This window comes from Anarrhichthys ocellatus, unplaced genomic scaffold (genome assembly GCF_004355925.1).
Source record: "Anarrhichthys ocellatus isolate YVR2014 unplaced genomic scaffold, GSC_Weel_1.0 scaffold16, whole genome shotgun sequence".
NCBI lineage: Eukaryota > Metazoa > Chordata > Actinopteri > Perciformes > Anarhichadidae > Anarrhichthys > Anarrhichthys ocellatus.
In genome coordinates, this window is record NW_022280046.1 from 4,862,939 (window position 1) to 4,879,421 (window position 16,483).

General features: G+C 41.7%; 2 protein-coding genes across 3 annotated transcripts; one reads left to right on the forward strand and one right to left on the reverse strand.

The window, feature by feature from the left end:
* The first annotated feature begins 161 nt into the window (after nt 1-161).
* On the forward strand, nt 162-6,343 carry spp1 (secreted phosphoprotein 1). Its single transcript, XM_031856065.1, has 8 exons — nt 162-210; nt 3,680-3,751; nt 3,923-3,967; nt 4,051-4,125; nt 4,507-4,572; nt 4,709-4,849; nt 5,335-5,673; nt 5,954-6,343. Exons 2-8 carry the CDS (start codon nt 3,698-3,700, stop codon nt 6,341-6,343), a joined length of 1,110 nt encoding a protein of 369 aa, XP_031711925.1. The 5' UTR covers nt 162-210; nt 3,680-3,697.
* A 6,502-nt stretch (nt 6,344-12,845) lies between these two features.
* Nucleotides 12,846-16,233, reverse strand: LOC116388317 (nuclear pore complex protein DDB_G0274915-like). 2 transcript variants are annotated; one of them, XM_031856031.1, is made up of 4 exons: nt 16,162-16,233; nt 15,156-15,267; nt 14,724-14,805; nt 12,846-14,151 (listed from the first exon to the last, which is right to left on the reverse strand). In XM_031856031.1, exons 3-4 carry the CDS (start codon nt 14,784-14,786, stop codon nt 13,714-13,716), a joined length of 501 nt encoding a protein of 166 aa, XP_031711891.1. In that variant the 5' UTR covers nt 14,787-14,805; nt 15,156-15,267; nt 16,162-16,233; the 3' UTR covers nt 12,846-13,713. The 2 variants fall into 2 exon arrangements, with proteins under 2 accessions (XP_031711891.1, XP_031711890.1); XM_031856030.1 differs by lacking the exons at nt 15,156-15,267; nt 16,162-16,233 and adding an exon at nt 15,051-15,139.
* Nucleotides 16,234-16,483: the final 250 nt, after the last annotated feature.

Below are 16,483 nucleotides of genomic sequence, written 5' to 3' on the forward strand. Positions count from 1 at the left end.
CATCACAAGCTCCGAGCTGATTGGCTGCTGCCTGAGGCTGGAGGGTTTATAAGCCAACCAGGGGCCTCGCTTTCAGCAACAGCATCACTCAGCAGCGAACAACATCCAGGGAAACCCAGGAGATAAAGTAAAGACAAACCACGTCTATCTGTTTCTGCTCCACAACCTGCAGCCGCTGAACTCCTGAAGCTTCCTCCCACTGCGAACAAGGTCAGAATGAATATACATATTTATATATATATGACATTATATTTACTGTGTCCAGGGTTGGGTTGGAGTTTTTCTGCAGCACTGTTGGTGTGATGAGAAGTGGGCAGCCCCATTTTTGTATGAGCTGCTGGAAATGTACTTTATTTAGTTTAAATAATGAATTTCCTCATTTAGAAAACTTGCAGTGTGAATTGTCTTTCATGCATTTTAAATACAACATATGGCCAAAAGTGTGTGGACACTTATGTCTGCATACTTTTTGTCTGGGGCTGTTTTTCATGGTGTGGACTGGACATCTCAGTTCTAATGAAGGGAAACGCGTTTAGACAGTAGTGTAACTTTGTGGCAACAGTTTGGAGAAGGCCCTTTCCCCCCTTGCACAAAGTCAGCTCAATAAAGAAATAGTTTCCCCACATAGATGTAGAAGAACTTGACTGGCCTGCACAGAGCCCTGACCTCAACTCAGTCCAACACCTTTGGGATGAACTGGAACGCCGACTGTGAGCCAGACCTCGTCACCCAACATCAGTGTTGGACCCCTCTTATGCTAAAATCCCTGCAGCCTGGTTCCAAAATTCAGCTGAAAGCCTTCCCAGAAGAGCGGAGGTTGTTTTAGCAGCAGATTAATGTTAAACTATCTAACTATGAACATGTCGGGTGTCCACATACTTTTTTACCACCAAGTGCATTTCTTCTTCATAAAACATTGTCCAAACAAGTCCAACAGGTACAGAGTCCAACTGTAGCTAAAGGTTTCCTAACAAACTGCAACTTAATTTTGATAATTCTTTTAACCACACCTGCAGAACATTAGCAGAAATTAAAAGTCAATGTTGAGCAAACTCACATTGATCTTGTGGAACCACAGAAAGGGTTTGGTTATCCGCCTTGAAAGCGCTGCACTTTATTGCAGTTAATTATGAGTTATTTTTTAAGACTTTACAGCTGTGGAGGTCCGCCTGCGATCGGTCAGTGGTTGAAGCTGGAGGTGGCTGTGTTTGATTGGCTGATTAGCATCAAGGCGACACCAAAACAGGAAGGGGAAGCTGTGGGCAGCAGAATACTAATTTCTGGATTTTGTGTCACATGACCAGGTCCAGCCCCGACTAACCACACTGAGTAAACACACCGACAACATACACACATGCTGATTAACTACCAGCTCAGTCAACAGTGTTTTAAACTGAAGAAAGAAGTGGGAGACATCATCTTGTTAGACCCCTCAGTCTACTTTCAAAATAAGACGTGTGATGGTTTGGGGCATCCTGGTGGGCAAGTGATTGAGTCTCAAAGTCGCCGATAGCCTGGCAAACTCTCCATGATGACAAGACTCCAGGAAGTCAATGCTCCTAAAAGAAATAGTCTGGCCTATAAAAACCCCAACTTGTCGACACTTTATAGAATGAACACAAGAAGAAATATGTTTGTTCTGCTGCTTTGCATTCAGACAGCCCTGTCCAATGGGGAACCAGACACCAGTCACAAAAAGTAATTCTACCTCACAGTAACACGGATGTATACATACAACTCTACTACAACAAATCTCAACTAACCCTTTCAGTTATTTCCAACCTTAGCAAAGCCAACGTTGACTCAGCTGACGTTAGGGTTCACATTATTAATAACCTTATCAATTAGCTTACTTTGGTAGCCTACTTCACTGCTTTTTGCTAACGGCTGAGTGGGCGTTTCCATTTGAAAAACCTGGAAAAGAATGCAGATGGACTCACCCTTTAATTAGCTTTGCAGGATTGGGTGGTGAATTTAGTTACTTTTGAACAGAGCCGGGCTAACAGTCCCCCCTCCCCCCCCCCTGCTTCCAGTCTTTATGCTAAGCTAAGCTAGTTTTAGCTAGTTTTAGCTTCATAAATGCAGCATACAGATATGAGACTGCTATTGATCTTCTCATATAACTCTTGGAAAGAAAGCGAATAGGCAGATTTCCTAAAATGATGAACTTTAACCACCACAGCTACGTGTCTAATCCCAACCCTTACCCTTGACCTAAAAAACTATTCGGACCTGTACCCTAAAACCAAGACTTAACATTCAAGCAGCCCTTGAAAGAAGTGGGGCTCAGACAAAATGCACATACTCTCGAAGTCTGAAACTTAAATTGGGCGTCTCAAAAGCAGACGTACAGAAATACACACACGCATACACGCACATGGCCATGTGTCGTGTTTCTGCTGCTCTGTGGCTTTCCAGTTATAACCTGGTGAATTACACAGTATAGGAAGAGTCACCCATTAAAGATAGACGCAGACACTCAGACTGCTCCTCCCTTAGCAAATATAAAAAAGAAGAGCTTGTTACAGTTAGGGAGCGCAAAACAGAAAAATATAATTTTTTGTAAGCTGCTGTTAATTAGGTGTCATACCTGCAGTGAAACATGGGATGCACAACATTTTGCTGATGGGTAGAAACGTACTCTAAAAGTCTACTTGGGTAAAAGTTACTGTTGCTGCGACTGTCAACAAATCCCAAGACTAAAACCAACTATGAACTGATCCCACTAACAAGTGCTGTCTCCTGCACCTAAAGCCTGATATATAGATAAAGCCTGAGCTCCATTGCCATCCAAAAACTGCTAAAAATGGGTAGCATGTCAATCCCACATACACCATCTTGGCGCTGTAACTACTTACAAGCGCACCAAATGTCTGCTACACCTTTGCTGAAAATAGTCCCAAAAAATGTACTATTCCCTCTTGTTTTTCTTAAAGTCTGTTCAACTTTTTGACTTATTCCTGGATATTTTAACATGCAGACACTTTTAAAAAGAAGAAGCAATGAGTTTGTAGTATGTGGTATTATTGCAGTGAATGTCTGTTGATCTGTTTGCAGGACAACAGCTGATTTAAATCTCTCATAACAAACGTAAAGCTGAGTACTTCTTAAGAGAGTTATTGATGGAAATGTAAGCTAGACTCAGATAGTTGTAACTCTAAATGTTGCTGACTTAAATTTTTTTAAGCCAAACACCCACATTCATCTCTTTTTACATCATACCTGTTATTTTCTCACATCTTCTTGACCAGAATCTGCCAGAAACATCCTGTCTCATAGTAGAATAAACCACCAAAATGATGTAATTTTCTCACTCTGATGACAGAGAAAATGTTTTACTGTGTCGAAACAGAGTTGTCAGGGACACAGAACCACTCGTTTGGGTCTGTAATTAAGGACTTAATGACTTCCTGTGAACTACCAATGCCTCAGGAAGTGCCACTGCTAATGCTGAATGGTCATGTGACCACGCAGCCTTCATTTTTAGGAAGGAATCTGGGCGAGAGGATTCACTGAGGAAACGAGCAGCTCCTTCTTTCTGTTTGACATGTCATTGTGTTTCCTGTGAAGTTATGGCCTCCGGACGGGTTTTTCGGTGTCGTACGAGCTCTGTGCATCATGGTTATGTTTAATTGTTTTATTGTGTGACTTCAACCTCTCTGGTTGTCTCCCCACCCAGATACCAAATTGTGACACGATGAAAGTGGCCGTTGTTTTCGTTCTGCTCTTCGCCACGGTCCTCTGCCGGCCGGTGAGTTGTTTTCTCTGTCAAGTCAAAACTTCAAGATTACTTTTCCCCAATCAGGAACAGCTTTATCACATTACATGTTGACATTAGTTTCGATCAGTTTTGACATTGATTTTTGTTTTATTGACATACAAACGTATTTTCAATTGAATTTGTATCTCTTTTGCCTTTTAGGCAAGAAAAGTTGCTGACAGCAGTTCAGAGAGCTCTGAAGAAGTGGTGAGTACCTAGAGAGAGAAAGAGAGAGAGAGAGAGAGAGAGAGAGAGACTTCCACTTTGAATGATGTTGGTCTCGTCCACAGGCTAGACGACCAGCAGCTCAACCCCTCGGGAGAAAGGCGGCAGAGGTTCCTGAGTACCGTGCAGCACCGGTACAGGTAAAATATTCTATTTTTCACTCCGCCATGTTTAGTTCAACTTCTTCTCCTCTTGTCGTATTATGTTTTGTTGATGACGTCAGGGTTATCTCTGATTGGATGACATTTCCATAAGAAAAGACGGGTTACAAACGGCAGGTGTTGGGCTCTAAAAATGTGGGCATTTGAGTTGCATTATGGGAAATGTAGGATCCAGTATTTTTGGAACTTTTTTGGAACTTTTGCATCAATACCTCATCCCGAGGCACTGTGTTGTTAATACAAAGAGAGCAGGAGGAACAGCCTATTACGAAGACATGTTGGATGAATGAAAAAGCAATAAAAACAGTAAAAGACAGAAAAATAATTAATCAACTGTATTGTGTCTCTCTCATGTTGCAGAATGTTGAAGAAGCAGCAGCAGCTGCCGGCTCAGACGAGAGTGCAGAGGGTTCAGATGAAGACGAGGTGAGACCGTATTTCCCATCAGATCACTCCTAATTTATCGGGACAAATCTTGTTAAATCATCAGATCCTTCTCATGTCTTTAGCAGAGTACAGCTCTGGTGAAGTTTATGACTGTGTCTTTTAATGATTCTTGCAGCAGGCGGCAGCAGAGGCTCTAGTAGAATTAAAATCCGCCAGCACGGACACAACTTCATCCCCAGATACAACCTCTGTCGACAGCCAGGACAGTGAAGACAGCGATGATGATGATGCCGATGATGACGATGCAGAGGACAGTGTGAGTAAAAAACACACCGATAACGCTTCTGGCTACATAACAATAAGGTGCAATACACAACTGCCAATAAGTGTAATGAAAAATAGACATTGTTTATCTCAAAACTGTTCGACTCAAATATTGTAGGCTTGCTATAAGTGCCTCTTTAAATAATGACTACTACCTAATTCAGTACAGTAATATTAAGCTCATGCTTTTCATGGTGACTGGTAATTTTTCAAGTCAACTTTGGACAGGAACAGTAGCAAATGCTACTTAAGCTAACAGTAACAAGCTAGTAGTTTTGCCTGACCTTTGTCCCAAACAAAATCTAGTAGAATATTTGTGAAAAGGCAATGTCAGCAAATAGAATTGACAGAGACGCCACGAGTTAAAGAGGTGGTGACTAACATAGGAGATTTCAGGGAGGTATTTTCTGAGGCGGCAAATCACATTTTCCAGCCGCCAACTCTCCGACACCTCACCTCCCACCTCTGTGTCTCCAGGAAACCGAGGAGGATGAAGATAGTGAAAGCTCAGAGTCGGGCGAGTCCTCCTCCCCCGCTCCCACCACCGTCAGCCCTGTGATCGTCACAGAGGAACCCGTTGCCGAAGCCACTGCCGAGCCCATCCTGCCTACCATCGTCACTGACATGGAAACCGCCCGCGGCGACAGCTTGGGAGGCTACCCAAGCGACTACAAGTCCATTGTCTACGTGGAGGACAAATCCTACCACAAGGGCCCTGGTCCCTACAAGTCCTACGAGTTTGTCGGCACAGGAAAGAAGATGGCGTACGACATGACAGAGGGCAACGAGGTGGACAAGTCACTGAAGGTGTACAAGGTACAAGTTAGTTTGAGTTTCCGTAGAGTCCAATCAATCTAATTTGACAATAAGCTGCAGTATAATGTCCTTACCACTAGATGTGCAATACTCGCAGAAGTGCTACCTTTTACCTTGCACTCACCTTTCTCTCAATTCATTCTACAAAACTCCTGAATATACCAAGATGTAAAAACAAATGCACTGCACAAACTTCCACCATTGGTGCAGTTTTGTATGTACTCTGTGTAGACAAATCAAACAAACTAATCGTCCTGTTCCTCCTCCGCCTCACCTCCAGGCTTTTCAGGTCCGCAACGACCTCCTGGAGGAGGACACCAGCACCCCTGAGATGGAGAGCCAGGGCCTCGACGCCGCCTCCATCATCTCTCAGAACCAGGACCTCAGCCCCCGCCAGGCCTCCCTCCCAAAGGAGGAGGAGAGTGCTAGCACCAGCGACGCCACCACCAGCGAGAGCTCCAGTGCTCCGGAGGAGGAGGAGGAGCAGAGTGACAGCACCGCCAGCGCAAGCACCAGCCAGGAGTCAGAGGACGAGGACAGCCAGAGCAGCGAGGAGGCCACAGCCACGCCCGGAGCCGCCGACAGCGAATCAGATGAGAGCGCTGAGAATGACGAGGTGGCGGCACCTGACGCCACCACTGACATGCCAGAGGTCCTCACTGCCAAATAGATAATATTTCCTGGAAACGGGAGTGGGCGGCGGTGTCAGTCACATAAAGAGCACACGCTGCATCCAGGTGCAAATCGCTCCCCCCTCCCCCCAGAGCCACTTCCCACTGTGGGGCCAAACAGGGACCACCACGCCTAATTAATATTGATTTCAATGTGTTCACACCATATTTCTGTGATTATTTGTGCATCTTTTTGGGAAACAGAAATGCTTTTCCTTCTAGATTGTATTTAAATAAACCAATAAGTCCTGCATCCTGTGGTCTGGTTGCCCTGGTGAATCCCATGTTTGACCCCGCAAGGGAAAAGTGGTAGGATGTACAAACTGACGACTGCAACGTGGAGGTTGACTGACCTCATGACCTTTGTCCCTGCCCCTCTCCCCTCTGTTACTGTAGGGTTAAAGGTCAAAATTGGAAAAGAACAAAGACAAAAAGTTGAGTCCTGATATCTACACTAGCACATCACTGCATTTAACCATTACTAATAACTGCAAACATGCAAACCTACCTTGTTTTTGTGCTTATAAGACAAGAGCGAAAAGTGCACCATCTATTTAAATACTTGTAATCATTTCAAGCATGAGAGAATTTAAACTTGACATTAGGCCATACATTTGCTGCCTGTGTGGCTTAGCTTCGTTGCTCGCTATAGTATCAAATCTGCTGGTGTAGATAAAAGGAAGTAAACAGAGAGAAACACCCTATCTATCACAGGGTTCAGTCAAGAATAGATGCCGTACTCACACACACACACACATCCTGTTCATTTGCACAGTTACTTACCTACACTACATGTTGTTTGTCCCAAGTTGTTTACTGTAATGTATCATATTGTACCATTTCTAAAATATGAATAAAGTCCTTTTTCATAAAAAGAGATGCTGGCTGTCTTAGATTTGTCTTAGATGTAAAGACGGAAAGTCTGGTGAGAGAAGATAAATAATAACAAGCAATGTATAATCATAAAAAATATAATACGAGAAAAGTTCAAAACAAATTGAAATGGACGAAAGACAATCTATTTGATTATGATAGGGAGATCACCACCACTCTCATGTCTCTGTGTTACATATGGAGCAGAAGCTAGAAGGCACTTTGTTACCATAAAGGCTGGAATCAGGGTGAAACAGCTGGCCTGGCTCTGTCCAAAGTAAAAAAAATGAAAATGCTGTTATCGTCAGGCTGTTCTCATTCACTTTCCGTACTCATACCTATGAAAGGTAATGCACTGAAACCAAAGGTCAACTTATGTTACCTTCATTTTGTTAGCGACAACAGCACGTAACTCATTGTGGAGACAGCCATGCCTGTTGTTTCCCCCTGCTTCTAGTCTGTATGCTAAGCTAGGCTAATCACCTCCTGACCCCAGGTCCATACTTGTCCATACACAGTCATGAGATTGATGTACATTTTCTCATCTCACCCTCCGCGAGAACATTACACACACACACACACACACACACACACACACACACGCACACACTCCTCGATAATAAAGCTCAGCCTATAAGAAATCAGCAATAAATCAGCAAGCAACTGCTAAAATCGTGAAAAGCTCAATTTTGCCACCATTTTGCGCATGGGTAAGCGTCTAACACACATCCATATCAAGTAGACAGCCAGGCCTGTAGCAAAAGAGACAGGATGATTCTGATGCAGAGTGATGTACTCAACACATTCTAATCAGTGTAGAATTGTAATTTAGATATTAAAAGTAATTTTAAATGAAGTAACAGTTGATGCTTATACAATCGGCCCAAACTTGACCCAAATCTGCACTTTGCATGTGAAAATGTCCTGTATTTGTCAAGTCAATGCCTGAGCCCGAGTGCAGACCTGCTAGTGTCCTCCAAAGGCAGGGATGTTCAGAACAAGCAGCAATACGAGAGGGATTCCTACAGAAATCACATATCGAAGCCCCTTTGTCTGGACTTCATCTTCTCCTCCCTGTAGACACATAAACACAGAGGGAGCTCTGACTGATTACAGGCTTTGTATCATCTGTGGCCCCAAACTGCAGCAGTGAAGCCCCTCAGGTGCAAAGATGAGACAGGTAAAAATGTGTTCAGACTGATGTTCCTGTCACAGTTAAATATAGATTTGAACCGACACAGATGGCGGGAAGAACAGCACAAACTGTGACAGGAAATCTTTCATTTTACCAAAATATGGTCAAGAATTTGAAGAGAATTTTTTTTCTCTCTTTTTGAAAAGTAGACTTTATACGTATCAGTCCAACATTTTGCGAAATGAACCACACAAAACAGAAATATACATGGTTTGATACTAGTGATGCTATTTTATTCTAGTAATATTGTGTCTGATGAAGACAATTGTTCATGCAAGAGTTTGGATAAAACATCACCAAACAAAAACACAGCACAGACGTCCCTCTGAATATGATCCTTGATTTAGGGTTCTGTTGGCCCATTGATGTGATGAAGTCCAGATTACAGCAACTATACAAAACATAGTTTGACACTGAAAATACAGCAGAAATCTTGTCTCTGGTAGAGATGAGGAAATGCATGAAAACAATATGAGGAAAACAAACTGAGAAAATGTCTGTTGCTTCTTTTTTTATCAATATGCAATTTCCAATAAAGCACCCCTGCCTTTGATGGAAAGACATTTTCCTTCAAATATGAATCAAGAAAAATATAGACAAATACAGTTTTTTTTCCCGATAATTCAAAAATCAGCAAACACAAATGAGACAAATTGTCTCATAAATGTGATTTGAAGGGCTTTCATTTTGAAATGCTACATCAGAATGTCCTGGTTGTCTCTGAGTGACACCATTAGAAGAAAAATAAATAAATGAAGATAAATAAACGTGGGCCGATGGGAGTATGTTAGCAACAGTAGTTGACTGCATGTGTACACAGCAAGAATCAAGTTTTCGATTAATCTGTGGATTGTTTGATGCAATACAGTTCCTAATATAGTTTAATCAAAGTCATTTTAGTGTGCCCAGAGTTGTTGCTGTGAGCACTGATATTTCATTTTCCACCGTATTGTGCTGTTGCTGAACGCAGAGCATAGAGACGCAGAGTAAACGTGTTTACCATTTCTACCAGTAGATGGCAGTATAAGTGTATTTAAACCAAGGATTTAGTTATAATTACCTGTGTCTTTGTTAATTTTCTAGGTTATCGATACAGATGTATTTAATGCAGGTTATTTCATATGATATTTGATGTTCTAGTTGTATACATCATGTATTTACTTGTTATTTTTATGTAATTTCAGAACCAAACATACCTACATGGAAGAGTGAGCATGCGTCTCAGCACCTCTGACAAAATCATGTCATCATAATGTAAGCAATTGGGTCTAAAGAAGGATTTAGCTCTGTGCTTTGTGTGAACACTGTTGTAGGAGTTGACTATATGAGTTATTGTATAAGGCTGAAACATGGAGAGCACAGCTACTCTCACATTTGTCTCATGTTGTTTCATAGTAGTCAAATGATTGTTGTTGAGCGCTGTTGCCATTTTAGCCGTATGTCTATCTATGTGCATGTAGATAAGTCATATTCATTGTATGTATAGCCTACACACTTGTTGCGGTCGAAAAGTCCAAAAATGACCTCCTAACGTCTATTCCACTTTTCATTGACCTCTATGGAAAACGTCATGGGGTCAAGGAGAGAATTCATGAGGAGTTAGGAAAAGACAAAAGTGGAGTTTACAGAATGTGTTTAAACTGCAGCACGTCAGGGTGAGAACAGAGTAAATAAATAAACAATAACAATAAATAAAACTGCGTTTTACATGCTTTTGTTTCAGAATTGGACTCTGTGATGCCATTATTTTCCTGTGAGTACACTCACAGTAATGTAAGTGATTTATGATCAGTTCTGCACCGACAGGTCACGGCTTGTTTCATTTCAATTTTACACACTGTAAATGACTTGAGTGCATGAACACAGGCAACATTAACACCTCTATTAGTACAGCGACGCTGATTATCATGTATGTATCGGTTCTTCTGTGTGTTTTATCACAGGAAATAAGGCAATCCAGGACTCCCTGATACAAAGAATAGTTGTTCTCATTAAATTGGTTAAAAACAGATTGAAATAACTATTTTTGTCACATAAACTATACCTTGTCTACATCGTTTTGTGGCCTTATGTTCCCCAGTTTTAATTGAGTTTCTCCAAATGAGGGCAACAGCGCCCCCTGTGTTACAACGGTAGATGTCAGTCAGTCTGTGTGGTCAAAAGGGCCTATCGAAGAGAAACCACATGAAGTTTACACTGATAAGAAAAATAGCATCAAAGAGTCAGCTACACTGTTACTGTGTATCGGGTACTTTGCAAGAGAGAAGTTGAACTGAAGTAAGTTGCTCTCTGGCCTCACAGTAATCCATGAAAGTTTGCAACAACATTTAAATCAAACCAGTGCTATTGTTTTCCAGTGCTAGCAGTGATGGAGTTCTGTCAACAAACGAAACTAAATGAACAGTGACTGAGACGTCATTAAACATGGATATTAACCACCACGAAGGAGAGAAGAATGGGCTGCAGCATCAAGTCACGTGAGTCACATTCACTCCATCTGTCTGCTGCTTTGTTTCTAAACTGGTGTCTAAATGTGTGGCTGTCTATTCAACTATTTCCTGAGTAGTTGTGAGGTTATATTGTTTAAATGCACTTTGCATTTTTGTTGTGTCTGGTAGTTGGAGCTGTTGTGTCAACGCTGTAGTCTACACACGTGTGTATTTCTTGTTTGTTCAGTCAGCTGTTGACTGTGTGTGATTTGTGAGTGTGTGTAGCTGTGCAGAAGGTCTGGCACTTTGATTATGAGAATGTCAGAATTTGAACAGTTTAAAACTGAGGATTTGATTGTCTTGTTGGTTCGAGACTTTAACGCTCTGGTAGCCCCTCTCAGACTTTTTAAACAATGTTTTTTTAAACAGGTTTTTGATTGTTGAATGATGTCCTGGCCCTGCAGAGGTTGGCATAGATCCCTCCTGCCCTCTTCTTCACATCGTGCCACTCCTTCAGGCAGGGCCGCTGACAGCTCACTAAGCATTGCAAATACGTCTGAGCTTACAGCTTTTATGTGGGAAAGCTGAAGTAATAATAACAGGGTCATTTTTTTTTTTCTCCATGAGTCATAGTGAGACTTGTGTAATCCTGCAGTGGGGATTGAGACGTGACGAACCGATCAACAAATCAAGTCTTTGGAAACAGTGACTGTGTTTTTGTTTTTGAGCCGTACAGTGTGTTTAGAGTCCCAGACCTCCTCTTCCTTGAGCTGGCCAATTGTGTACAGTCCGATTAGGAAGTTAAGAGACAAGAATATAGTTGGAGTTGAGGGACGACATGAACAAACGGATTGTTTCACAAGTAGCCAATTTACACTTATTTTTGAGGTAATAAAAAGCTAAAGAGCTGATAGGGCTTTCAGTTTTATATCCTGGCCGCAGGGATTTGTTCCCATTCCCAGACACAAGAGTATTAGTGAGGTCCAACCCTGATGTTGAGTGACATGATCCTGCTCACAGACTTTAAGGTGTAAGGTCATCCAAAAGACAATGTTGGATGGAAGCATTTCTTTATGGACCTGGCTTTGTGCAGGTATACATCTGTATATATACATCTAAAGATATCTATATTTATACATATATATAAGGGTTTAACAGGTCCAAATATCAACCAGAAACCTGTTCGAAATCCTCAAGGTGGTCTGTAGACTGTAATTTATCACTTTTCCCACTGGATGGAGCTGATTCATTAAAATGCCATTAGCAAGAGCTTCTCATCCACCCTGCTTGCTTTGGATATATACGGATATACTGTATGTTTGTTATTTAGATTTGACATAAAGGGAACAAACAGGATGTTGTCTAGCGATGAGAGCATGTTTTGGTCTTTTTAGCAATTAGAAATAACTTTTAAGGACTGAAAGGTCAACATTACTTGCTGACAGTATGTGACATGGCACGGTATGGTGTCTATGTTAAGGACACTTAAGCAGGACATATGAGTTGGATATGAGTTAGAGCAGTGACTTACAGTGCAGGGAAATCTATCACTTACATGATTTGCCCACTCACTGTTATATACTTATGTAGTGGCCTTTTAAGGGACAGCGTTTGGTAAGGGATAAGGGATTTGGTGGCTCCTAGCGGTGAGGTTGCAGCTTGCAACCAGCTGAAACCCCCTCCGCTCACTGCTTCCTTTCCAAGAAAGCACTTTACTACACTTTGAACCCCCACTTAATTTCATATGTTTATACTTCACCGTGGGTGATTTTTCTTCCTGATAAACCGGTATATTTATTCAATATTTGTTTTAATTAAAAACAAGTTAGAATAATTGTCTCCAGCTCTTAAAAATAGATTACAAAACATGTTATATCCTCTGAAACTAGGGGTAAAAGAAAATCAATTTTCGGACAGTTAATGATTTTACAAAATATGACAATTTTATTGTAATTTAGATTTCTTTATTTTCCTTTAGAAAAAAACTGTCATATACAACACACACAATCCTGCACACCCAGTAGATCCAGTTCAACAAAATGAAGTACAACACACGTTAAAACAAAGAAAACAACAACATTTGAATATAGTCTTCATATTTAATTTGGGAAAATATGAATTCACAACCCATAATTAAACCAACCCGCTGTGGCAATAACTCAGCTTGTCTGTTGTGTGTACATGCTGAATAAGACAAAACAGGACGCACCCTCCCGAGTCTATAAACGCTCTGCTGTGGGATACATACTCTGGATGCTTCATGCAGAACGGAGACTTTTTGTTGCTGTTGTAAAATATGTAAATACACTCTGAAATAAATCCACCAAAGTATCATCCCTGTACTTTCCCGATCAGTTACCACTTAAAGGTCAACATGAGTGAGCCACAGATTTGTTTATGTAAAGTTACCATATATAAAGCATAAATGTGTTGCCTCATGGTCTCTATGAAAGTTGCTCTGCAGCGTCACCGTTTGATGGCTAAAACTCTGTTGGTCAAAATTAAAAAAACAATGAAAGTGTAGGCCTGCATTTATAACAAAATAAAGTATCATTCATCACAGAATCACAGAATCTTTCTTAAATTGGTTATTTTTGTGAAGCAGCTAGTGGTCTTTAAAAGAGATACTGTTTTTTAGTTATTGTAGACGACCCTCATATTTCACACTGGGCTCACTGACTATCTGTACTTATATGTCAACCTTTTGCTTCTTGAATTGATAAACGGTAATTGGAGGTGTGATCTCACTTCCCAGAGAGCGCTGCTTGGGATTTTTCCCGGTAATGTCGCCACCCAGTTTGTAACACTGCAAATATAAGAGCTTTCATTAGTGGGCCCTATAGTGACACAGTTTCAATAGGACCGTGGTTAGTTAGTTGTCTCCTCTGTTCTCTGTGATGGGAACCGCCGTCGGAATCTCCACGGTGAAACAATGAGTCACACATCCAGGTGACGTCGAGGCAACGGGTGTGGCCGGTGTTGCTGGCGTGGGAGATGTCACTCTCACAGTTGACTCATCTGTAGTAACTGTGTCTGGTTCAGGGGTGGACGTGCTCCCGTCTACCGTCGCGATGGTTGTCGTGGCAGTGTCGATCACGACCGGTGTGGTCTGATCTGTGAACAGATCTTCCTCAGAAGACTCCTCCGAAGATCGACTTTCTGAAGATTCACTAGATTCCGAAGACTCCCGTGACTCTGAAGACGAGTCTTTGTATCTAGAGGATCCAGGAGACCTGTTGTTCCCGTCCAGCCATCCCTGCGTCAAGTCATTGTCAGCGATGTCAGCATCGTAATGCCGAGGCCAACCAATCTGTGGAGGGAGTATCGAATGAAAGGGACGTTACACTTTGATGCTGTCAAATAATCAATTTCTCGTGGGGTTTTCCAGCCCAGTGTCCCTAGATAACACCTCTATATGTGATGATTCTGCAGAACATGATTTACGTTCAGCGCCAACGCAGGAGGAAATGTGTTCTTTGCAGTAGCGAGGCCGGAGGTGAACGATGTTTGCCTTTAAAAAACCTGCAATCACCATCTTTCCTACACCTTAACCATGCCTTAAAACCTACCGTCAGTAAGCTACGATGCGCAGGCCTTGCAGAGATATATAATTTGAACAATGGTGTCACTGAGAGTTTAACGTCATTGAAAGAAACCGTAAGCCAGCAATAACAATACCTGCAGGATACCGAGTCATGGCACCATTGGCCTTCACCTTGGAATTGACTTGATATAACAAACTGTTTTAGTGTCCGCCCTGACAGAAATAGCACCAATCGAACATCATCAGTTGAAATCAGGGCAGAAAAATGAATTAAACTAAGAGAGAAAGAGCAGTGACGGAGGAGGATGAGGGAAGATTCAGCTTTGTGGTGAGCTCACCGGCTTAGCGGAGGCTGTTGTAGACACAAGAATGATGGCGAGGGCAGTTGTCAGGAACTGCATCTCTTTATTGGGTTCTTGTCTGCAAAGGAAGGAAGCCACAAACAAAAACACATTCACTTACACGCAACCAGGAACAAAGCTCTGTCAAGAGGCATAAGAATCTGATTTACACTGGAAAATTGCAATAATCTATCCAATGAAAACATCTTTTTTTAAGAGATAAATACTTGCATTGTGAGGAGTAGCTCATGAATCCATAAAGCATCACAAGACATACAGTAAATTCAAACAGACATGTAAATCTAAATTAAATTTGAAACTCACCAGTTGTCTGTAGCACTACTTCTTTCTTACTTCTCTTAAATCCTAAATACAATCAATGGGATCCTGTGCAGCTGTGTTTACTCTCAAAGCAGAAAGATGTCTGACCTCCATGTGAGATTGGCTGCTGCTCATATATGCTGCCTGGATGGAGAGGCCGGCCCGGGCAGGGCTGTGACGGGCAGGGGGGCTGGAGGGAGGATTGGGCAAGGCTGTGGGCCTGGAATGGGGTGGGAGGGGCAGGAATGGAAGTTTACCACACACTTCTGGATCACCTAAATACATGCATGAATCAGTGGAAATGTTATTTCTAATTTTCACGAGTCATGTATTTTTTTAGGCTTATATTGCAGATATTTTACACTCTTGTTATTTTTGGGGCTGTAAAAAATACCATGAAAAACTGAAGTATTCCTCCCTCAAATACTATGTTTGTGTACTTCAGCATATCCGACAGGAGGATCGGCTCTGAGAGTAATTTATGTAGTCTGTGTAGAGAAATAGGGCCATGAGGGTGCCTGGGGTTGCAGCAATGTTTTGGAAAAGGATAAGAATGTTAATTGACATTCCAGGATATGTTGTACATGAAAGGAATAACTCGTCACACTGCATGTACTAGCTATAATAATCAAACACACAAAGCACACAATAAAACACAATTAAAATATAGCAGTAAATATACAGTATACAGTTGACCCTTCTTATGTCCCGTAACTTTTCGCTCTGTGCTCCAATGACAGTTGAGCAAGCTTGGAACCCGGCAGAACCTCGGTCCCCCCTGTCCTGTTATACTTGGAGATGCTACGTCTCTTCAAAGGTAACATTATAATGGTTACGTCGGTGTCACAATGTTCACGGACACATCACATGGTGTGTTGTCACATCTTAAGTCAGCAAAACATTAGCCAACAATTTCTCAAGAGAAGTTGTTTCAGATCACGGACGTCAATCACATTTGCTTCCTCCTTATTTCTGTGGTAACTTCAAAGAGATTTGGAAAAAGACAAATAGGTTGCTTGTTGACCTATTTTGAAGATGACACGAATTATCACTAGAAAAGTAACTTTCGGTGTTATTAATACAGGACGTTTAACTTCATAACAGGAAAAGTTACCCGAGTAAAAGTTGTCATTGTGAATGTATCTTCCCATCGCATGCTGTAGTCATTGCTGTTGGCCTCTTGAAGGAATATTGCCTGGCGCATATGTACTATCTAACACCAGACTAAAAGGAACCGCCATCGCTATGTTTCTTTTTGTCCGACTTCGGAAGGGTCAATTACGCTCCTCAGGATTCACGATCAATGCAAATGTTCAGTATCAATACAGGAAGTAGTGTACCCTTTATGCAGTGAGACAGGAAGTTAGGGTTTTGAGGTGGTGATGGTGGATGGACATGTCTTAATTATAGATTAAAGATGTTTTTTAACCGTAACC